This window comes from Pyrgilauda ruficollis, unplaced genomic scaffold (genome assembly GCF_017590135.1).
Source record: "Pyrgilauda ruficollis isolate IOZ18807 unplaced genomic scaffold, ASM1759013v1 scaffold54, whole genome shotgun sequence".
Classification (NCBI taxonomy): domain Eukaryota; kingdom Metazoa; phylum Chordata; class Aves; order Passeriformes; family Passeridae; genus Pyrgilauda; species Pyrgilauda ruficollis.
The window spans coordinates 9064898-9088796 of NW_024527044.1; the positions used below are offsets into that span (position 1 = coordinate 9064898).

The 23899-nt window shown below is 51.6% G+C and overlaps 2 protein-coding genes across 2 annotated transcripts in view; one reads left to right on the forward strand and one right to left on the reverse strand.

The window, feature by feature from the left end:
* ELP3 (elongator acetyltransferase complex subunit 3) overlaps positions 1–10357 on the forward strand; it is an 80740-nt gene extending 70383 nt beyond the window's left edge. Inside the window, exon 17 of the mRNA XM_041480853.1 lies at positions 9891–10357. Coding sequence (XP_041336787.1) covers positions 9891–9967 — 77 coding nt within the window. The 3' untranslated portion in view covers positions 9968–10357. The remainder of the gene's footprint in view (positions 1–9890) is intronic.
* A 3573-nt stretch (positions 10358–13930) lies between these two features.
* Positions 13931–20338, reverse strand: LOC121360814 (serine/threonine-protein kinase PDIK1L-like). Its single transcript, XM_041480912.1, has 4 exons — positions 19477–20338; positions 18447–18663; positions 16781–17024; positions 13931–13992 (listed from the first exon to the last, which is right to left on the reverse strand). The coding sequence occupies exons 1-3, from the start codon at positions 20017–20019 to the stop codon at positions 16789–16791; spliced, it is 996 nt and encodes a 331-aa protein (XP_041336846.1). The 5' UTR covers positions 20020–20338; the 3' UTR covers positions 13931–13992; positions 16781–16788.
* Between the last annotated feature and the right edge of the window lie 3561 nt (positions 20339–23899).

A 23899-nucleotide genomic window follows, 5' to 3' on the forward strand; every position in this document is an offset into this window, starting at 1 on the left:
TGGATCCAAACCTGGAGGTGGGAATGCAGAAATCCCTGGATGCAAACCTGGAGGTGGGAATGCAGAAATCCCTGGATGCAAACCTGGAGGTGGGAATGCAGAAATCCCTGGATGCCCCTGGTGAAGATCAGGAGCAGAGGGGTCGCACTGGGGTGGTGATGGGAGCTGCCCAATCCCAAAAATTTCAGGACACGGAGCGTTCTTCCAATCCCACAAATCCCTGTTTGAATGCTTGGCTATTCCTGGGAATGCGAAGCCACAGGAGATGCCACCAAATCCCAGAATTCCAGGGAATGGAGGGTTCTTCCAATCCCTCAAATCCTTGGTTGAATCCTTGGCTGTTCCTGGGAATGTGGAGCTACAGGAGATGCCACGATCCCAAAAAAACCTGGGAATGCAGGGCTTTTCCAGACTCTCAGATCTTTGGCGTTCCTGCAGGAATCTGTGATCCCGAGGAGAAATTTAACAAATTCCATGTTTTTTCTGGGATCTGGAATGGCTCATGCCAGTGGCTGACTCCAGGAACGCCCCGGTTCCTGTGCTGGAAGAAACCAGGAAGGGAAGCTCGGAATTTCAGCTGCATCCCAGGGTGTTAAATCCACCTGGAGCCAGGAATTTCCACGGAGAGAAGCTGGAAGAAGCTCCTGGTAAATCCCAGGAAGAGCTGCGCCCTCATTTCCTCCACAGACACCGGAGGAACAAAAAACCGGGATGCAGGCTCCTGGGTGAGGAGATTCCAAGGATTGATGGGCTCTGGGAAGGCTCCCTGGAGCATTCCCCCCATCCTGGAATTGTTGTTTTTGGGAATGCCAATCTCAGGGCCGTTAACGACGAGTGGAAATAATGAATTGGTGTTTGTCAGCTCTGGATTGGTGGCCTTTGGAGCAGGAATTAATCAGGGGGATTTGGGAAGAGCCGAGGATAAACCCGGAGCAGGGAATTCCTGCTGTGTGCTGGTTCAGGATGGGCTCAAATTGTGGAGGTTTGGTGATGAGACAGCTCTGAAAACGGGTTTGATGTTGGATTAATTGGGATTTTGGGGCAGGAATGAGCGGGAATGTCGGCTGTCCTTAAGCAAGGAGAAGTCGGGATTCTCCAAAGTGTCCTGGCAGGAAGTTTTTATTTCAATATTAATATTATCTGTATTTAAATGAAGGCAAATCCTACACAAAATGTGGGAGTTGGAAATGTGGGGAATCCTTGGGATTCCTTCCTTCCTGCCTTTCTTCCTGCCTTCCCCCCAAATCCACAATTTTTGAACTTCGATTGGGTGGGAATTATTCAGAAATCAGATTAATTCCCAGGGATTTCAAATTTCCAGCAGTAGGAGTGGGGTTGGATCAGAGCTGTGAACATTTTCCAGGGATTTAAAAGGGAATGTTCTTCCCTTCCTTGGGAACTCCGTGGGGATGGTGCCAGGCCGAGCTCCAGCTCTGGGCTCTGCCGGGCTCCGGGAATCGCTGCCGGATCCGCTCGGGGAATTCCCAGCTCCAAACCCTGCTGGTCCAGGGCTGGAGCCCCTCTGGAGCCAGGCTGGAATGTTCACCTGGAGAAGAGAAGGATCCAGGGAGAGCTCAGAGCCGCTTCCAGAGCCTAAAGGGGCTCCAGGAGAGCTGGAGAGGGACTGGGGACAAGGGATGGAGGGACAGGACACAGGGAATGGCTTCCACTGGGAAAGGGGAGATGGAGATGGGATACTGGGCAGGAATTCTTCCCTGTGAGGACGGGAGAGGCTTGGCTGGAATTCCCAGAGCAGCTGTGGCTGCCCCTGGATCCCTGGGAGTGTCCCAGGCCAGGCTGGACAGAGCTTGGAGCAGCCTGGGATGGTGGGAGGTGTTGGGGTTGGAATGGGATGATCCAAAAGGTCCCTTCCAGCCCAAACCATCACCGTGATTTTATCCCACTGATGGTCCTGGGCTCCCTCTGCATCCCTGATCCAGAGAGTCCAAACTGGGATTCAGTGAACCCAAACTGGGATTCAGCAAATCCAAACTGGGAGTCAGTGAATCCAAACTGGAATTCAATGACTCCATACTGGGAGTCAGTGAATCCAAACTGGGATTCAATGACTCCATACTGGGAGTCAGTGAATCCAAACTGGGATTCAGAGAATCCAAACTGGGAGTCAGTGAATCCAAACTGGGATTCAGAGAATCCAAACTGGGATTCAGTGGATTGAAACTGAGATTCAGTGAATCCAAACTGGGATTCAGGGAATCCAAACTGGGATTCAGCAAATCCAAACTGGGATTCAACAGGATAAGCTGCTGGGGCTCCTCCAGGGGCCAGGGACAGCCTCAACACTGCCAGTTCCTTGTCCGTGACTAAATCCCAGCTCAGTAAATCCCGGGAAGAGCTCGGGGCCGCGCTGACGTCCGCAGCGTTATCTGTTTGCGCTGCCAGCGGGAGCAGCCGGCCGTGGCGTGTTCCGACAGCTCCTCGTGTCCTTATCTCCCGCAGGAGGCCGGGACTGTATCCCTCCCGCGGCTCCTCAGCCCCGCACCCTTTCCTCGCCTTCCCTCCATCCCAAAGCCCGGCCTGAGCTCGTTCCCAGCTCGGAGTGACCCTTTCCTCGCCTTCCCTCCATCCCAAAGCCTGGCCTCAGCTCATTCCCAGCTCGGAGTGACCCTTTCCTCGCCTTCCCTCCATCCCAAAGCCTGGCCTCAGCTCATTCCCAGCTCGGAGTGACCCTTTCCTCGCCTTCCCTCCATCCCAAAGCCAGCCAGGCCTCAGCTCGTTCCCAGCTCGGAGTGACCCTTTCCTTGCCTTCCCTCCATCCCAAAGCCAGCCCAGCCTCAGCTCGTTCCCAGCTCGGAGTGACCCTTTCCTCGCCTTCCCTCCATCCCAAAGCCCGGCCTGCCTCAGCTCGTTCCCAGCTCGGAGTGACCCTTTCCTCGCCTTCCCTCCATCCCAAAGCCAGCCAGGCCTCAGCTCGTTCCCAGCTCGGAGTGACCCTTTCCTTGCCTTCCCTCCATCCCAAAGCCCGGCCTCAGCTCGTTCCCAGCTCGGGGCGATCGCGGCCGCTCCGGCCCCGGCGCCTTTGGGGCTGTCCGGGGGAAATGGAGGGGAAGGAGCAGGGAATGGCAGGAGCTCCAGCTCGGGATCACCCAGGAGATGGGAAAATACATCCAGGAGGTGGGAAAATACATCCAGGAGATGGAAAAGAAACATCCAGATGGGAAAAAAACATCCAGGAGATGGGGAGAAACACCCAGGAGATGGGGAAAAACACCCAGGAAATGGGGAAAAACATCCAGGAAATGGGAAACAAACATCCAGGAGATAGGGAAAAAACATCCAGGAGTTGGGGAAAAACACCCAGGAGATAGGAAACAAACATCCAGGAGATGGGGAAAAACATCCAGGGCTGGAGTGCTCCCTGCCAGAACAGAAACTTGGAAGAGCTGGGATTGATGTATTTTAATTCTCTGAATTCCTGGTGGTGTCAGGAGCTCCAGCTCGGGATCACCCCAGGACCTGGGGAAATACATCCAGGAGTTGGGAAAAAAACATCCAGGAGCTGGGGAAATATATCCAGGAGCTGGGGAAAAAAACCATGCAGGGCTGGGGTGGTCCCTGCCTGCTCTGCTCAGAACAGAGATTTGGAAGAGCTGGGATTGATTTGTCTTTAATTCTGTGACTTCCTGGTGATGTCAGGAGCTCCCAAGACCTGGGGAAAAGCCATCCAGAGCTGGGCTTAGTTTATTTTACCTCTGAATTCCTGCTCCATCACGTTGGAGCTTCCCAGGGATCCGCAGGGATCCAGGTGGAGCTGCTGCTCCCTGCCCCTCCTCGGTGCTGCCCTGGCTGGACACACGGGCTCGGAGCTCCCCAGATCCCAAATGGTTTGGGCTGGGAGAGACTCCAGAGCCCCCTGTCCCACCCTCTGGATGGGGTTCCACTGTCCCTGGCTGCTCCAGCCTTTCCTTGGACACTTCCAGGGATGGGAATTCCAGGCTGGAGCCCTGTCGAGAGGGACAACAAAGGCAAAAAAGAGAAATCATGGAGAGTTTTCTCCTCGTCGTCCTCCTCGCTCCTTTTTGACCAGCAGTGTTACTTTGTGAGCCACCTGAAGTGCATCCCTGGCACAGCATTCCCAGAGAATTTGGGGCTGCACAATCCCTGGAAGTGTCCAAGTCCAGGTTGGAGCGGCCTGGGGCGGTGAAGGTGTCCCTGCCCATGGATTAGGACATTCCAAGGTCCTTCCCAGCCCTGTGGTTCCCTGCTGGAGATGGGCTGGCTCTCAGCATCGCTGAGTTTATCATCCCAGAGCCCACAGGGAAAAAAGACGGATCATGGATGTCTCACATGCTCGGTGACTCATCCCAAATCCATCTCCCGGCTTGGATATTCCAACCACCACCTCTGGAGAAGCCTCAAAACCTCCCAAATCCTGGAACTGGGACGGATCTGGGGTGAGGAGCAGACACATTGCCCTGTCACCGTCTCTCCCGATGCCCCACGGCCACACCACGGCAGCAATTCCTTAAATCCTCACAGAAGTTATGGAATTGTCTCCTAAATATTTTATTTTGCTTGGATTGGAGGCAGAGATCTCTGCCTTTCCCTGGAGCTGGCGATGCTGGGCAGTGAGGAAATGATGATTCCATTGTGAAGGGATCAGTGAGAGGGAATCTCCCCATCTGGAATCTCTGGGATGGGTCTCACCTCCAGACTCAAAAAAAATCAGTTCTGTAATTCCGCCTTTCATTATTTCGTTGGGTTTTTTCCCAAAAATGCCATTCGGGTGCTGTGGCTTCTTCCCTGGTTTTTGTTTCTCCGGCTGAGAAGTCGGATCAGCCTCATCAGGAATGTTCTGCACCTGAACATTCCCATCAAATCCAGCCCCACTGGGAATGTTCTGCATCTCCACATTTCCAAACCCAGCCCCGTCAGGAATGTTCTGCACCTGAACATTTCCAAATCCAGCCTCATCAGGAATGTTCTGCACCTGAACATTCCCATCAAATCCAGCCCCATTAGGAATGTTCTGCATTTCCACATTCCCAAATCCAGCCCCATCAGGAATGTTCTGCACTTCCACATTCCCAAATCCAGCTCCATTGGGAATGTTCTGCATCTCCACATTCCCAAATCCAGCTCCATTGGGAATGTTCTGCATCTCCACATTCCCAAATCCAGCTCCATTGGGAATGTTCTGCATCTCCACATTCCCAAATCCAGCTCCATTGGGAATGTTCTGCATCTCCACATTCCCAAATCCAGCTCCATTGGGAATGTTCTGCATCTCCACATTCCCAAATCCAGCTCCATTGGGAATGTTCTGCATCTCCACATTCCCAAATCCAGCTCCATTGGGAATGTTCTGCATCTCCACATTCCCAAATCCAGCTCCATTGGGAATGTTCTGCATCTCCACATTCCCAAATCCAGCTCCATTGGGAATGTTCTGCATCTCCACATTCCCAAATCCAGCTCCATTGGGAATGTTCTGCATCTCCACATTCCCAAATCCAGCTCCATTGGGAATGTTCTGCATCTCCACATTCCCAAATCCAGCTCCATTGGGAATGTTCTGCATCTCCACATTCCCAAATCCAGCTCCATTGGGAATGTTCTGCATCTCCACATTCCCAAATCCAGCTCCATTGGGAATGTTCTGCATCTCCACATTCCCAAATCCAGCTCCATTGGGAATGTGCTGCACCTGAACATTCCCATCAAATCCAACCCCATCAGGAATGTTCTGCATCTCCCTATTCCCATCAAATCCACTCTGGATTTAAGTAGAGCAGGGATTTTTGGGGGGCTGGAGGGTGATTCCAGGGGTGCATCCCAGTTTTTCTGCCCACGGATCAGGGGTCATGAACGATCCCAGCTCGGATCTCCAAGGCCACTGGTGTTGTGCCGCTGTTTTGTTGTTCCCAAGTCTCCTTTTCCACCTCGGATCCGCGGTTTGCAATCCCCAGCTGCGGGATCGTGGCTGCTCGGGGCCGTGCCGTGACAGAGCCTCGCTGCCAGACGCAGGGGCTGTGAAAACAGTAATTTAGAATCTCCGGGAAGCATTCCCAGCAGGAAAAAGGGAAAAAAAACCCCACCAAACAAATCCCAACTTGCATTTTCCATTAAAACCGGAGGATTTGGGGACGGATTCCTCCCAACAGGGGTCGGGCGCAGCCGGGGTTCGACTCCGCTGCTGGTTTGGGGAAGGATTCTCATTTTGGGATCGTCATTCCGTGATCCCGCGGCGCCGACGGGAGCAGAGTGTGAGTGCATCAGGACGTGGCTCAATCACGGCCCTAATTAGCTCCTGGTGGCTGCTGTGGCTCTCCCATTCCTGGGTTCAATCCCTCTGGGAATATCGATCCCCCGGAGAGTCGCTCTGCGGGGAAGAGTTTCGGAGCCCGGCGCTCGTGGCTTAGGAAAAAATACCAAGGATCGCTTCCAGAGCTCTGGTTTGAAGCAGATTCCGTGGCATTAAATGGGTTTTTAATTGTCTTTTAAATAAATAATACCAGATTCCTGTTTTCTCCGACGGAATGGGGCCCTGGCACAGGTTTCCCAGAATTTGGGGCTGCCCCTTGATCCCTGTGCCCATCCCAAATCCCTGTGGCCATCCCAAATCCGTGTGGCCCATCCCAAATCCCTGTGCCCATCCCAAATCCCTGTGCTCATCCCAAATTTCTGTGCCCATCCTAAATCCCTGTGCCCATCTCAAATCCCTGTGGCCATCCTAAATCCCTGTGCCCATCCAAGTCCGTGTGGCCATCCCAAATTCCTGTGTCTGGCTTGAGACTCGCTGCTCATTCTGGGTGAAATCCGTAGCGCTTTGGTGAACATCGCATGGTTCTTCCATAGAATTCCAGGATGCTTTGGGTGGGAAAGGTCCTGAAATCCCATCCAGTTCCATGGGCAGGGATACCTCCCACCATGCCAGCTTGCTCCAAGCCTTGTCCAGCCTGGCCTGGAACATTTCCAGGGATGAGGATTCCACAGATTGTCTGGAAAAACCATTTCCTGTCCTGTTGGCTGATGCTTTTCCCAGCACCCTTGAAGGACAGCCTTACTCACCGGAGATCCCACAGATTTTCCAGGTGTCCACTGGGATGTCCAGGCTCCCTTTTCCACAGGCAAAGCCCCACTCCAGGTGGTTACTCCCAGAAAAACCTGGAAAACCACAGCTGGCACCTCCATGGGGTGAGGCATCGGGCAAGCTCAGCCAGCTCAGGTTATCCCTGGAATATTTGGAGGGGGAAGGAATCTGCGAGGCAGGACGTGCCCGGACTCCCATCCCGGGAGAAGATCCCGGTGGTTGCCAGGAAGGAGGTGGAGATGGAGTCCCTCGCGAGTCTCTGCCGCGGAAATTTTATGAACTATTAGCAGGTCGTTAATGATGCTGAAAACAACCTCATTTCCACTCAGTTCCGTGCCCGGCGAGCCGTGGCCAAGGGATCTTGGAGGATGCTCGGATGCCGTGTCGGTATTCCAGCGCGGCAGGGCTGAGTCAGAGACGGGGATTTATGGATTTATGGATTTATGGATTTGGTTCTGCCGCGGTCCCGTGCTCGTGTCCGTCCCTCCGGGCCGTGTTTATCCCTGGTGCTTGAGCCGCTTCCCTCTGTCCCCTGCTCCCGGCAGGCTTCCAGAATAGATTTCATTAATTTTTGGGATGCAAATTCCAGGTTTTGGGAGGTTATCAGCAGCTTTCACCACGATTCCAGGGCTCCAAAAGGGGATTAAATTCGCCATTGTCGGAGGATGTGTCACTCAAAGAATGTGGGGGGGAACAGTTCCAAAAAGCCTCCCCTGGCTCCTGGCCGTGGGTTTCCATCCAGGCAGGTGGGATCCCAGCCTCTGTCCTGCTGGATCTGGACCTGGATGAATCCCGCTCTGCCAAGCTCAGCCTGAGCTCTGCCGCAGTTGGATGCGGAATATTTAGCGTTCAATCCCTCTCCTAAAGCTGCAGGGTGGGGAATTCGGCCAGTTCTGCCTTGGAAAGCCAAGGTTTTGGTCTTATTCTTCCAATCCTGCAGGAGAGTTCTCTTGGGATATTTCTTGGAGGGTTTCCTTTCCCTGGAAAACACTGGAAGGGTTCAGCCTGGACAGGTCCCGCCACCTCTGGGGTGTGTTTGGGGCAAATCAGAGCAGAAAAGATTTGGGAAGAGATCCTGCACCATGGAGACTTTCCAGGTGTGTTGGGCACTCCAAGGTTCTTCTCCAGCTCTGGAATTGCTCTCTCCATGAGGACACAGGACCCTGCTCCAGTCCAGGCTTCCCCTCATCCTCCTTCAGGCATCTCCAGACTTTCCCACTGAAGGACATTTTGTGGGAGAAGTTCCTGCCATGGGCGGGGCTGGGGTGACGATGGAGACACTCAGAACCTTGGGACACGGGGACACGCCAGTGCCATCCATGGCTTGGACCCAGAGAGGCAGACCTGGCACCCAACTCCTGCCTCTGAATAGCTCCGGGATTCATGGAAGCACCCCGAGATGGTGCCTTCAAACCCTTCACGTTTTCCAAGGAATGAAGGACAGAGGGGAATTGTCTCAGAGCTCTGGTGGAGGTGGTTTTAAACCATCAGTTCAATTATTTGGTTGTCCTTCACTGAGGTGCTGCTGACCCTTTGTCCAATTTATTTGAGGTTCTGGATGATCTTCCAGAGCCAAAACTCGTGTTTTGTACCCCAACTGCTCTGCTGATGACCCCAGGGGATGTTTTTTGGGCAGATGTTGGTTAAGGTCATGGTCTACTCCAGGCCAGAGGTCAGGAAGAGGGGAATGGATGTGTTTGCTATTTTTGGGCTTTTCCTTGGTTTCAGGCTCCAAAAGCTGAGTGAATTTGCGTCCCTCCGGGGTGTTCTTGGTCCCTGCTGTGATGTCACAGGGACTTTGCTTGGAAGGGAATTTGCTCAGGTGTTCCCCAGTTTGGGATTCCTTGTGGTTTTCCAGGGTCTTCCCAGCTGCTGGAATGGGGGACAGGAGGACATTTCAGGTCTGGGGTTCAGGTGCCTTTTCCAGACCTCAGATTGGAATGGTGGGATGAATCCAAGAGCGGCAGGGGTTGGAAGGGACCTTAAAGACCCTCCAGGTCCAAGCCCTGCCATGGGCAGGAACGTGGGGATGCTGGATGGGAATTTTTTGGGATCTTAAACCGCTCAGGAAGTCTGAAATGCGCGTTCAGGAAACGGCTGAGGGGCATTTTAACCAAACCTGTGTGAGCAGCCACAGCGCATCACCGTGGGCAGGAAAGGGTTACCAGGCCATTCCCTGCCCGTTCCAGCCATTCCTGGAAAGCCCTGGAGCTTCCAGGAGGCTGGAGAGGAATGAAGAGGGGCCGGAGAGCCGAGTCCTCTCCATCCTGTGCCGCCAAAAATGCCAAACCCCTCCTCCCTCCCTGATGAGTAATTACTGCACCTGTGACTAATTAGCTGAGGTGGGAAGGACGCGGAGCTGGGCCTGTCCTGCCTTTCCTGTGGGCAGGAGAGGAAGGGCAGGCAAGAGGCTCTCGGAGAAGGCTCGGAGGAGGAAATTGGATTGTGCCCACTCGAGCAGCTGGAGTGGAGCTGAGCTCATTCCCGACTCCTGGAATGGCTCCGGGGGCTGCAGGGCCCTTCAGCTCCCGCGACGATCCCGCAGCCGGGCCCTTGGCCTTGCTCGTGCCCGGGGTTCGCGTTCCCGTTCCTCCGTGCCGGTTCCTCTCCCTCTCGGAGCTCCCGGCTTCTCCCGGCACGGAGGACGCGGGGCGGAGGGAGCAGCTGCAGCTCTGTAATTAGTCCAGCTGCTAACGAGCCAACGCCCCCGCTCCGGCAGCCGAGCGTGGAGAGGCGCCGAGCTCCTTCCAGCGCCGTTCCTCCGTGCCCAGGCCTGGCTTTTCCAGCTTCGTCCCCAGGGAATTAAACCTCCTTGTTCTCCTCCTCCTCCTCGCAGGTGTCGGCACCAGGAATTACTACAGGAAGATCGGCTACGAGCTGGAAGGGCCCTACATGGTGAAATGGCTGGAATGATGGTCCCGGAGATCCTCATCCTGGAGGAGCAGCAGGAAGGACACGACGCTCATCCCGGGAATAAAGCCCAGGATTTGCTTCTGCCAGAGCACCAGAGTTGGACTTGATGATCCTGGTGGTCCCTCCTAATTCCATGATTTTAGGAAACAGGGCATCATCTCCTCTGGGAGGAGCAGCCCTGGGACATTCCAGGTGTCTCTTCACCTGGGTTAATCCTGCTGCATCCTCGGGATGAGCTCCAGTGGTTGTATTTGAGGGATGAATTTCAGGATTTTGGGGTGTCCTGGTGGGCAAAATGCCTTTTTTCCGCTGCTGTCAGCTTTTCCTGGTTCTGCGCTAAAACGGGGCGTGTCACTCGGGACGGGAATAAATTCTGCGTTTATTTATTTACACCGGGCTCGGCCGCGTCCGTCCATCCCCAGCAATTCCCAAATTTGATCCTTTCCCAGGATCATCTCATCCCAGCGGGAATTGGGGCTGCTCCAGCACCGCCTGCCCGTGGCCGATCCCTCCTGGGCTCAGGAGGGCAGTGCCAGTGGGGATCCAACTTCGCTGCAGCCTCCTGCTTCCCAAATTATCCCGTTCTTTTTCTCCATGGGAAAAAAAAATAGGGGATGGGATTGAAGGTCCATGGATCCCATCCCAAACCTTCCAGGATTGTGGGATCAAGGACATTCAGGATCCATCCCAAGGGATTTTTATGGAATTTGGGGATGGAAAAGGAAAGGGAGACCTTTCCTGGGGTCCAGAATTCCCAGGAAAGCCCCTGGATCCTGAAATTCCTTCCTGGAGAGGAGTTGGGATGGGGATGGATCCAACCCCGGGATGGGAGAGCTGGGAATGGAGGGAATTCCCTGGGAAAGGGAGTTTGGGGTGGGATCTTGGGAAGGAATTCCCAGCTGGGAGGGTGGGGAGGCCCTGGAAAAGAATCCCAAGGAAAAGTTGGAGCACCCTGGGATCGTGGGATTGGAATGGGGTGGGATTTAGGGCAGTTGTTCACCCAAACCACCCCTGGTTTTGGGGAGAGGAAGGCGGATCCTGGAGATCCTCAGGTTCTCCTCATGGATCTCCTTGGAGATGGGCTGGAATTGCCTTTCCCATCAGGAATTATCCAATTAAACCTTCCCAGCACCTCCCTCCTCCCACCCAGGGAGGGCGGGTGTCCTTTGCCCTCCACAATTCCAGAGTTCCGGAACATTCCCACGCTTGACCTCAATCCAGGAGCGAGCGCCCGGAGCTCCGACCTTTTCCACCTCTTTTTTATGGGATTTCAATCAAAAGCGGGGCGGAAACCCAGCGGGGCCGGCGACATTTCAGAAATAAATGACTCTGTCAGGAGCCTTCGGAAGCTTTGCCGGCAGCAAGGGCTTGGACACGTGGAAAAAAACGGGAAGAGGAGGCGGAATTCCACGAGGAAGGCTCGCGTGGGGTCGTGGGCGCCAAGAGACAACAAAAAATCCAGGGATAAAGTTGTGACGATCCAAGGAAAACTGGCGATCCTGTGGGGAGGGAAAACCCCACACGGCGAGCTTCAAACCCGCGTCGGGTTTAAATCCGGATCTCCTCAAGCCGGGATTTGTCGCGGCGGGATTTTTCCACCCCCTGGAAAAAGTGCCACGCTCGACCTTGGGAGGAGAAGCAATTCCTGCTGGGAACGGGTGAAATCTTCCGGAACGTTCGTCGTCCTGTCACGGCTGACACAATTACGGACGGCGCTGACGTCGGAGCCGTGACAGCCGCCCGGCCTTCCCTGGGGCAAAAACGGGGAAAATTGGATTCATTCCCTCTTTCATTCCATCTGAACCCAATCCATCCGCAGCTCCACCACCAAATAAAGCAGTTCTGTCCTCTGGGGTTATTTTTAGCTCCCCGTTTCCCAGCAGGAGCGCTCCGGGTTTGTCCGCACGGGCTCGGGGATGTTGGGAAGTGCCGTGGGTTCCTCTGGAAGGGCAGGGAAGCAGGGCTGGAAAACACTTCCCCTTAAAATTGGGGAAAAATTCCGATTTCAAGCTCCCCTGGGGACACCCTGAGGGGTTTTCCTCATATCCTGCACGAGGAGACGCTCCAAGGGATTTTCCAGCTGGTTTTTTTGCCAGCACTCTGGAATTTTGGGTGATTATTGAAGGTTTTTGCTCCGTGAGAACAATAATTCCGACTCTTAGGAATTTCTGTCTGTAGGAGTATCAGCCTGGAGCTGCTGACAGCCAAATTCCAGCCCCTCCTCCTCCCTTTGTGATGGAAAAAAGTTGATTTTTCACACAAAACCTCCCACAAGGCTTCAAAACATGAGGTGGTTTGGGCAGGTGAGAAATGTGGAAAAGGGAAAAAAAATAAAGGAAAGGAAAATGGAAAAGGAAGAAAAAAGGGGAAAGGGAAAGGGAAAGGGAAAGGGAAGGAAAGGAAAGGAAAGGAAAGGAAAGGCAAGGGAAAGGAAAATGGGAAAGGAAAATGGGAAAGGAAAGGAAAATGGGAAAGGAAAGGAAAATGGGAAAGGAAAGGAAAATGGGAAAGGAAAGGAAAATGGGAAAGGAAAGGAAAATGGGAAAGGAAAGGAAAATGGGAAAGGAAAGGAAAATGGGAAAGGAAAGGAAAATGGGAAAGGAAAGGAAAATGGGAAAGGAAAGGAAAATGGGAAAGGAAAGGAAAATGGGAAAGGAAAGGAAAATGGGAAAGGAAAGGAAAATGGGAAAGGAAAATAATGGGAAAGGAAAAAACAAGGAAAGACAAAAAGGGAAATGGAAAAAATGGGAAAGGAAAAGGGGAAAGGAAAGGAGAAAAACAGAGAAAAAAGGGGAAGGAAAAGGGGAAGGGAAGAGGAAAGAGGAAGGGAAAGGGGAAGAAGGAAAATGGGCAAGGAAAAGGGGAAAGGAAAAGGAAAATGGGGAAGAAAAGGAGAAAAAAGGGGAAGGGAAAGAGGAAAATGGGAATGGAAAAGGAAAATCCTCTCCATGGGTTTGTGCCCCGCTGCTTCCACCAGAGCCTGCAGCAGGGAAAACCCAAATTTCCAACCAAAGCTCCCCATCCCCGCCCTCCACACGGAATTTTGGGGAGCAGCTCCTCCTCCCCTCTGGAAGAGCTCAGCCCCTCGGATCCTTCCCTCCAGGGAAACCAAATCTATCAGAAATCCATCCAAAATCCATCCAAAATCCACCAAAAATCCACCAAAAAACCACCAAAAATCCATCAAAAATCTACCAAAAATCCATCAAAAATCTACCAAAAATCCATCAGAAATCCATCAAAAATCCACCAAAAATCCATGAAAATCCATCAAAAAATCAACCAAAAATCCATTAAAATCCACAGAAAATCCACCAAAAATCCACCAAAAATCCATGGAAATCCATCCAAAAATCAACCAAAAATCCATCAAAAATCCACCAAGAATCCATCAAAAATCAACCAAAAATCCATCAAAAATCAACCAAAAATCCATCAAAAATCCACCAAAAATCCATCAAAAAATCCATCAAAAATCCAATTAACCACCAAAAAAACTCCAAGGAAACACCAAAACAACTCCAATTAAACACCAAAAACCCTCCAATTAAACACTGAAAAATTCCAATTAAACACCAAAAAAAATTTCAAATTAAACATCAAAAAACCTCCAATTAAACACGGAAAAATTCCCATTAAACACCAAAATACCTCCAGTTAAACACCAAAAAAAATTCCAAGTAAACACCAACAAAAAAATTGTGATTAAACACCAAAAAACCTCCAGTTAAACGCTATAAAAATCCCAATTAAACACCGAAAAATTCCGATTAAACACCAAAAAACCTCCAATCAAACCCAGATTCCTTCAGCAAAGGAACAGAAACATAAAACCACCAAATTTGGGATAAAATCAGATTTTTTTGGTGGGAGTTCCCCTCTGAGAGTGACTGTACAAATAAATAAAGTTTTGTCCGTGAAACGGGAGCGGAGAAATCTGAATTTCCCGATGGAAAAACCTCTGGATTTTCAGGTGGACAATTCTGGCACCTCCAGAACTTCCAGATCCCGCTGGGATTCCATCCCTGAGGAGGAAAAGCACCAAAAATCCAAAATAAATTGATAAGTTCATATTGATTGATTAATAAAAATTTAATTTTGATTATCCCATGGAAATTTAGAGAAGAGCCCGGGGAGATTCCCTTGGGAAAAATTCCGAGTTTTATCCAATTTCTGAGGTTTAAATTCATGGGAAAAAAAAATCCAATTTTTAGGGTTTTTAAGCCCAGAATGGTTTGGGGGAACCAAGATTTCAATCCCACCCCATCCCAATCCCAAAATTCCAGGTGGCTCCAACTTTTCCTGGGACACTCCCAGGGATTCTCTGGGAATTCCTTCCCAAATTTGAGGGGTTTTTTGGGAGAAATTTTTTTTTAATTTGATGTTTTCTTCAGGATTTGGGTTTTTTAAGGGAGGAATTTGGAGGATTTTTTGGGATTTTGGGGTTTTTGGGATTTTGTGGGTTTTTTTGGGGGGGATTTTGTGGTTTTTTTGGGATTCCTTCCCAAATCCCACTTCCCCTTTCCCAGGGAATTCCCTCCATTCCCGGCTCTCCCAGCCTGGGGTTGGATCCATCCCCATCCTGAATCTTCTCTGGGAAGGAATTTCAGGAATTCCCTGGGAATTTTGGGGCTCCACTTCTCTTTTCCATCCCCAAATCCCATAAAAATCCCTGGGGATGGATCCTGAGTGTCCTGGATCTCAGAATCCTGGAATGGTTTGGGATGGGATCCATGGACCTTCAATCCCATCCCATCCCACCCCACAATTCTGGGATTTTCCAGCTTTTCCAGGGAATTCTGGTGCTTTACAAGATGAAGAAACTCCTCTGGAATAAACACAGGGATTTTTGGAGGTGGAGGAAGCGACCAAAAAACCCTGGAGAGGAGGAAAAGCTGGGGAAAAAAAAAAAAATCAGATTTCCAACCCAGCCTTTTCCAAGATATCCTTGAATAGCTTTCCACGGCAGAAAATTCCAGAGGGAAGCTCCAAACACTGAGAGTGTTGTAATTAAAATAATCAAATTTAGTTGATTTAAGTAAATCAATCAATTTGAGTTGTTCTCACAGAATTTGGGTGAACAGCCACAAATAATCAGGAATTTTTTCCTCCCCTTTCCAACTTCTCTTCACCCATTAAGGAGGCAAAAAATTCTTAAAACTCAGCAATACTTTGGTCAAAAATGCTGAAAACTCAACTGAACTTTTGCCAAAAATCCTTAAAACTCAACCAAACTTCTGTCAAAAATGTCTTAAAACTACTTTGGTCAAAAATCCTTAAAATTCAACCAAAATTTTGCCAAAAATCCTCAAAAATCAATCAAACTTTGGTCAAAAATCCTTAAAACTCAACCAAACATTTGACAAAAATGCTTAAAACTACTTTCGTCAAAAATCCTTAAAGCTCAACCAAACTTTGGCCAAAAATCTTCAAATCTTGACCAAAATTTGGTCAAAAATCCTTAAAACTCAACCAAACATTTGACAAAAATTCTTAAAACTTGACCAAACTTTGGTCAAAAAAATCCTCAAAACTCAACCAAATTTATGCCAAAAATCCTTAAAAGTCAACCAAACATTTGCCAAAAATCATTAAAACTACTTCGGTCAAAAATCCTTAAAACTCAACTAAACTTTTGCCAAAAATTCTTGAAACTCTTACAATTTTGGTCCAAAATTCTTAAAAACTCAATGAAAGTTTGGTCAAAAATTTTAAAACTCAACTAGACTTTGGTCAAAACTCAACCCAAGTTTTATCCAAAATCCTCAAAACTCAACCAAACCTTGACCAAAATCCTTAAACACGGCAGAAAATTCCAGAGGGAAGCTCCAAACACTGAGAGTGTTGTAATTAAAATAATCAAATTTAGTTGATTTAAGTAAATCAATCAATTTGAGTTGTTCTCACAGAATTTGGGTGAACAGCCACAAATAATCAGGAATTTTTTCCTCCCCTTTCCAACTTCTCTTCACCCATTAAGGAGGCAAAAAATTCTTAAAACTCAGCAATACTTTGGTCAAAAATGCTGAAAACTCAACTGAACTTTTGCCAAAAATCCTTAAAACTCAACCAAACTTCTGTCAAAAATGTCTTAAAACTACTTTGGTCAAAAATCCTTAAAATTCAACCAAAATTTTGCCAAAAATCCTCAAAAATCAATCAAACTTTGGTCAAAAATCCTTAAAACTCAACCAAACATTTGACAAAAATTCTTAAAACTTGACCAAACTTTGGTCAAAAAAATCCTCAAAACTCAACCAAATTTATGCCAAAAATCCTTAAAAGTCAACCAAACATTTGCCAAAAATCATTAAAACTACTTCGTTCAAAAATCCTTAAAACTCAACTAAACTTTTGCCAAAAATTCTTGAAACTCTTACAATTTTGGTCCAAAATTCTTAAAAACTCAATGAAAGTTTGGTCAAAAATTCTCAAAACCAAAGTTTGGTCAAAAATTTTAAAACTCAACTAGACTTTGGTCAAAACTCAACCCAAGTTTTATCCAAAATCCTCAAAACTCAACCAAACCTTGACCAAAATCCTTAAAACTCAACCAAACATTTGACAAAAATGCTTAAAACTACTTCGGTCAAAAATCCTTAAAACTCAACTAAACTTTAGTCAGAAATTCTCAAAACTCAACCAAAGTTTGGTCAAAAATTCTTAAAATTCAACCAAACTTTTGCCAAAAATCCTCAAAACTCAACCAAATTGTTGCCAAAACCTTTTCTCCTGGTTTGGGTTGGATTTTCCCAGCTGCTCCAGGTCCAGGCCTGGATGAGATTCCCAGAATCCCAGGGAGCTCGGACTCACCTCCCGCTCTAGGAGCCGGAGCGCTGGCGCTTCTTCCCGTAGGAAATCCTTTGGATCTGCACTTCCAGCTGGAAAGCATCCAGCCTTTCCCTGGGATTGGAGGCCAGCATGTGGTGCAGGAGCTGGCAGAGGTCCTCAGGCATGGATTCCTTGTTCTTCAGAGGGATCTGGAGCTTCAGGTTGGGATTTTCCAGCAGGGCTTCTCCCAGCGGGATCAGCTCCTTGCCTTGGCAGATGTAAGTTCCTGCACACGGAGATGGGTTAGGCTGGGAGAATCCACCCAAAAATCAATGATTTGGGGGGAAAAAAATTGGGAATTCTGCTGGGTTGGGGAGGGATTGAGTTAAACACAAAATTTGCTCAGGTGAAGAATTCCCAAGTGAAGCCCAGCCCAGTTCCTGCTCCAAGGCCGGAAATGTAAATTTTGTCAATTCCCAAATGAGCCAGGAAAATCCTGGATCCAGCCACGCCAGACAGGATATGACAAACCAAACTGGGAATTGGATATGACAAACCAAACTGGGAATTGGATATGACAAACCAAACTGGGAATTGGATATGACAAACCAAACTGGGAATTGGATATGACAAACCAAACTGGGAATGGGATATGGATATATGGAGGGGTTCTTTTTTCTTTCTCATTTCTTTTCCTATTCCAAGCAAACCCCAGTTTGGGATTGGTTTGGTTGGGAATTCCTGGAAAAGCCACACTCAGAGCATACTGGAATTCCAGAGTGCCTGGCACGGCTGGATCCAGGATTTCCTGGCTCTTTTGGGAGCCCCTCCATCATTTCCATCACCAGGAGGGAGTTGACAAAATTTACATTTCTGGCCTAAGAGGAGAAATTGGGCCGGGCTTCACTTGGGAATTTTTTTAACCGAGCAAAGATTTGTGTTTAACTCTGAATCCCTCCCCTACTCAGCAGAATTCCCAATTTTTAAACATTTTTTTAGTTGGAATTATGTTGGAATTACGGCATCCAACCCAATGGAGCATCTTGGAAGCGACCATAAAGGTCATCCAACCTCAACCACGGGCACCTCCCATCATCCCAAACCATCACAGACATCCTGTGAATATTCCAGGAATTGACAAATTTTACATTTCCGGCCTCGGAGCAGAAATTGGGCCGGACTTCACTTGGGAATTCTTTACCTGAGCAAATTTTGTGTTTAACTCTCAATCCCTCCCCCACCCAGCAGAACTCCCAATTTTTTAAATTTATTTTTTAGTTGGAATGACGGCTTCCAACACAATGGAGTGGGTTGTTAGCGACCTTAAAGGTCATCCAACCTCAACCACGGGCACCTCCCACCATCCCAAGCTGCTCCAAACCCCCTCCAAAATTTACATTTCTGGCCTTGGAGCAGAAATTGGGCCGGGCTTCACTTGGGAATTCTTTACTTGAGCAAATTTTCTGTTTAACTCTCAATCCCCCACCCAGAAGAACTCCCAATTTTTAAATTTATTTTTTAATTGGAATGACGGCTTCCAACCCAACGGAGCCGCTTGGAAGCGACCTTAAAGGTCATCCAACCTCAACCACGGGCACCTCCCATCGTCCCAAACCCCGTCCCACACACCCTGTGAGCATTCCAGAGGCGGAAACACCCGGAAAGCCCCGCGGTGGCGGGGCAGAGAGGAGCCCCAGCCGCCCCTCACCCAGCAGCTCCTTCTCGGAGTCGCCGTCGCGGAAGGTGATGCGCTCCACCATGGCCCAGAAGATGACGCCGAGGGCGAAGACGTCGGCCTTGGCCGTGTAGTGCCCTTCCCACACCTCGGGCGCCATGTAGAAGTTGGAGCCGCAGGCCGAGGAGAGGCACAGCTGGTTCACGCTGCCCCGGCCCCCGCACACCTTGCTCAGCCCGAAATCCGCCACCTGGAACGCCGGGGAAAGCGGGAAATGGGGAGGGGGTGGGGGGAGTCCCAGGGAGGAGATGGGGGAAGTCCTGGCATTCTGAGTTGGGAATGAGTTGGGGGGAATTATTGGGATTCTAAGGGATGAGGCGGGTGAAACTCTTGGGATTCTGAAGAATGAGTGGGGTGGAATTCTTGGGATCCTGAAGAATGAGCGGGGTGGAATTCTTGGGATCCTGAGTTGGGAATGAGCTGGGTGGAATTTTTGGGATTCTGAGTTGGGAATGAGCTGGGTGGAATTCTTGGGATCCTGAGTTGGGAGTTAGCTGGGTGGAATTCTTGGGATCCTGAGCTGGGAATGAGCTGGGTGGAATTATTGGGATTCTGAGTTGGGAATGATCAGGGTGGAATTCTTGGGATCATGAGTTGGGAATGAGCCAGGTGGAATTCTTAGGATTCTAAGGAATGATCTGTGGGAATTATTGGGATCCTGAGTTGGGAGTTAGCTGAGGTATCCCTGGATCCTTCTCCAGGTGAACATTCCCAGCCTTTGGAAAGGGCTCTGAGGAGTTCCTAAGTCCTTCCCTTCTCCAGGTGAATATTCCCAGCTCCTGGAAGGAGGCTCTGAGCAGTCCCTGCATCCTTCCCTTCTCCAAGCTGGACACCCCCAGCTCCAGGAAACATTCTGAGGAGTCCCCGGATCCTTCCCTTCTCCAAGCCGGACACCCCCAGCTCCTGGACTGAGGAGTCCCCGGATCCTTCCCTCCTCCAAGCCGGACGCCCCCAACCCCTCAGACCACACCTCCACTCCCTCCCTCCCCGCAGCCCTGCCCACCTTGACCACGGGCCCGGCGCGGCCGTGCGCCACCAGGATGTTGTCGGCCTTGAGGTCGCGGTGCACGATGCGCTTGCGGTGCAGGAAGGCCACGGCGCTGCTGAGCTGCCGCATGAAGCTGCCGTTGAGGCGCGCGTCGGGGCTGCGCGCCAGCAGGAACTCGTTCATGGTGCCGCCCTCGCAGAACTCGGTGACGAACCACAGCGAGCAGGCCGAGCGCGGCTCCGCGCGGCTCCGGCCCGTCAGGCACGTCTCCACCAGCAGCAGGTGGCTGCCGGAGCCGCGCTCCTCCAGGGGCTGGAAGAGGCGGCCGCGCTGCAGGACGCACTCCTCCAGCTGCAGCACGTTCTGGTGCTGCCGCCGGACGCTCTGCAGGACCCAGAGCTCCTGCAGGGCCAGCTCCACGTTCTCGGGGACGTTGCAGGGCATCCTCTTGACGGCCACACGCCGCTTGGTTCGGTTGGCCACGGCCTCGTAAACGACGCCGTAGCTGCCGCGCCCCACCTCGCGCAGGACGCTGTACTTGGCTTCCTGCTCAGCCATCCCGCCCGGGACTCAGGGCTGGTTGGGATTCATGGCAGCAAAACCTGGCGGAGGACAAAAAAACAAAACAACAAACTTTGGAACTCAAGCTCTCCTTCCCAACGGTTTCCTGAGGAGAGGCAGCCCAGCCATATCCATGGTAACTGGGGCCGCTCCCGGCACGGTCCCGGCGGCACAGCGGGATCCGGCCTCCCGGGAAGCGCCATCGATCCGTGCCCGGCGCGGGGAGCTGGGGAAGGCAGGAGCAGGGCTCGGCGGGCACGTTCCCTGCACGGGGGGCAGAGGGGAGGCCAGACCTCCTGGGACACCGCAATTGACTTTCCAATAAACCAAGCCGCCACGAGCGCTGCTGGGCTCTGAAGCTCGGAAGTGTCTTGGCCAAAAATGGCTGCATCACGTCCCTGTGCTTCCAGCACCAATTTCCTGCTCTTCATCCCTCTCCCCAGCTCACCCTGAACTTCACCTTCCCGCTCCCAGACCCCCATTCCAGGTTATTCCTCTCTCCATTATCCACTGCAATCCCTCCTTCCCCGCTTCCTTCTCAGCCCCTCATTCTCCTTCTCCTGGTGCTCCTCGACACCATCCCAAATTCATCCCTAAAACCCCATTAATTCCTTTCCCAGTCCCTCAATCCTTCCTACCCCACCTGCTGCTGCTGCCTTCAAAGCCCCGTTCCCAAATCCCCCTCCCTCCCCAAAGCTCCTTTCCCCATTCCCATCTTTTCACTCAGCCCTCTCCCAGCTGACTCCCAGCCCCTCACTCCTTTCCAGAGCAGCTCCAAACCCCGACCTCCAATAAAAACCATCCCGCTCAATCCTTCCCCTTCCCTCTCCCATCCCGCTGCCCCTCAGCTCCAGCTCCAACACCTCAGGACCCCTTGCCCCCCTCAACCTCAGCCCCTTTCCCCTGCTCCAGGCCCCTTCCTCAGGCCCAGCTCTTCCCCATTCCTCACCCAAGACCCCTTGGCCACCTCGGGTCCCTTGGTCACCTCACCCCCAGCCCCTTTTCCCACCCTCACCCACCATTCCCTCACTCCCAGCCTTTCCCTGCCTCTTGCTTAAAGCTCCTTTCCCTCCCCTGCCGAGCCCTCGTCCCCTTCCCCACTTCCAGCAGCCCCTCAGCCCCAGCACTTCCCAAAGGATCTCACCTAATTCCCATCCCCTTCCCCACCTCAGCCCCTTTTCCCAGCTCAGCAGCCCCTCAGACCCAGCTCCCCCAGGATCTCACCCAAACCCCCTCCCCAGCCAAGCCCCCGTACCCTTCCCCACCTCAGCCCCTTTTCCCACCCTCACCCACCATTCCCTCACTCCCGGCTTTTCCCTGCTCCTTGCCTAGGGCTCCCCGCCTCGGAGCCTTCTCCACACCCTCGGGCGGAGCGGAGCGGCTTGGCCGCCTCAGCCGCTTCCGCAGCCCCGCTAAGCCCTCAGAGCCGGCACTGGCAGCCGCCCGGCCCGGGCCGGTTTCCCTCAGAGCCGGCACTCACAGCGGCTCGGCCCGGGCCGGTTCCCCTCAGCCCGGCTCCCTTCGGCCCGGTTCCCCTCAGACCCGGCACTGGCAGCCGCCCGGCCCGGGCCGGTTTCCCTCAGAGCCGGCACTCACAGCGGCTCGGCCCGGGCCGGTTCCCCTCAGCCCGGTTCCCTTCAGCCCGGTTCCCCTCAGACCCGGCACCCGCAGCCGCTCGGCCCGGGCCGGTTCCCTTCGGCCCGGTTCCCCTCAGCTCCGGCACTCACAGCCGCAGACGCTTGGTCCGGTTCGGTTCCCCTCAGTCCGGATCCCCTCGGTCCGGGCCGGTTCCGTTCCTCTCGGTCCGGGCCAGTTCCGTTCCCCTCAGTCCGGGTCCCCTCGGTCGGGCCGGTTCCGTTCCCCTCAGTCCGGGTCCCCTCAGTCCGGGTCCCCTCGGCCGGGCCGGTTCCGTTCCCCTCAGTCCGGGTCCCCTCGGCCGGGCCGGTTCCGCTCACTCCCGTTGCCCTCAGCCGTTGCCCCGCCCCCTCTGACCGGTACCGCTCGCGCCGAACTCTCCGACAGCCGCAATTCCCGCCACTGCCTCTAACCCCGCCCACCGCCCTCATCTCAGCCAATCATCGAACGCCTCCTCCTCCCCTCTCCGGCAAGGGGCAGTGCTGCGCGTGCGCAATGGTTGTGGTAAGTTGAAAACTACGACTCCCAGCAGCCTCTGCGGCCGCCGGCGGGTGCGCGCTGAGGACAAATCTCGTCAAAACGCGGGGTGTGCGGGAGCTGTGATTTCTGCGTCTGTCCCTCTGTCCCTCTGTCCTTCTGTCCCTTTGTCCCTCTGTCCCTCTGTCCCTCTGTCCCTCTGTCCCTCTGTCCGGCGACGCGAATGGACAAGGCAGGGGAATGCAACCTCTTCCCTGATTCCCAGGATTTTGGGGCAGTGGAAATGTGATTTTTTTTAAATTTTTTTTTTTCCCACCCAGTTTCCTATTTCCCGAAATTTTGTATCCGGGAGAAGTTCCTTTCCACACCTGCAAAAATCAATAAAAAACCCAAATTTTTAAATTATTCCAGAGATTTTGGGGCAATTTTCTGATATTCCATTTGCAATCATTCCTGGATTTTTTTATTTTATTTTTTTTGTTGACCCCCTCCCCTCTCAGGGCTAAAATAATCCCCGATTTGGGGAAAAATAACAATTTTTTCTTCTTTTTTTCTTGTTTTTTTTATGGATTGCTGGAATTAAAATCCCAGCTCTTCTTCTTCCTCAATCCCATCCCAGGTGGATCCAACCTTTCCTGGGACACTCCCAGGGATTCTCTGGAATTCTATCCCAGCCAGGAATTCCTTCCCAAATTCGAAAGGTTTTTGGGATTTTTCCCTTTCCCAGGGAATTCCCTCCATTCCCAGCTCTCCAGGATTGGATCCATCCCCATCCAGCTCCTCTCCGGAAAGGAATTTTGGGAATTCCCTGGGAATTCGGGACTCCACTTCCCTTTTCCATCTCCAAATTCCATAAAAATCCTTGGGGATGGATCCTTGATCCCAGAATCCCAGAATTTTTTGGGATGGGATCCCTGGAGCTTCAATCCCAGCCCATTCCAACCTCTGGCTCCTCTCTGGGAAGAGGAGATTCTGGGAAGGAATTTTGGGATCCAGGGAATTCCCTGGGAATTGGGGACTCCAGGAAGGGTCTCCCTTCCCTTTTCCATCCCCAAAAATTCCTTAAAAATCCCTGTTGATGGATTTTGATCCATCCTTGATCCCAGAATCCCGGAATGGTTTGGGATGGGATCCCTGGAGCTTCAATCCCATCCCATCCCGATCCCAGGTTGATCCAAACCCCCGGGACCACGGGAATGCCAAATTCCAGGGGAACAATTCCCGATTTTCCCAGCTTGGGAATTCTCTCCACATTCCCCTGGAGCCTGATCCCGTTTGTTCCATGTCCTGCTCCCAAATGGGATCGTGGCTTTTCCCGAATTTCCCGTCATTCCCGATGCTCCCAGGATCTCTCAAACCCGGATTTGGGACAGAAACACCCAAAAAAAAAATAATTAAAAAATAAATTTATTTTCCAGCCTAATTTCCCAACTGATCCCAAATCCCAAACCATTCCCACCCCAGCTGTTGGTACCGGCACGGATCCCAAAAAAAAACCTGGGAATGCCAAAAAAATAAATTGACATTTTTCCTCCTCATCACCAGCTCAGATCCCTTCACCCAAATTTGGGGAGAAAACGCCTTTTTTTGGCAATAAACCCCCCCAAAAATGGCAATTTTGGGAATGAAGCCTTGAGAGGTCGGGAAATGATCCCGGGAAAGGACAAAGCGCCTCCCAGGGCGGAGATCCAGGGAATTCCTGACAATCCAGGGAATTCCTGACAATCCAGGGAATTCCTGACAATCCAGGGGTTCCAGGGAAGAC

Coding starts and splice junctions, on each gene's coding strand:
- LOC121360814 (XM_041480912.1), bottom strand. CDS start 20,019: ATGGCTGAGCAGGAAGCCAAGTACAGCGTCCTGCGCGAGGTGGGGCGC. Junction 18,664..19,476: donor GCGCCGGGCCCGTGGTCAAG/GTGGGCAGGGCT, acceptor CCGGCGTTCCAG/GTGGCGGATTTCGGGCTGAG. Junction 17,025..18,446: donor CTCCGAGAAGGAGCTGCTGG/GTGAGGGGCGGC, acceptor CTCCGTGTGCAG/GAACTTACATCTGCCAAGGC.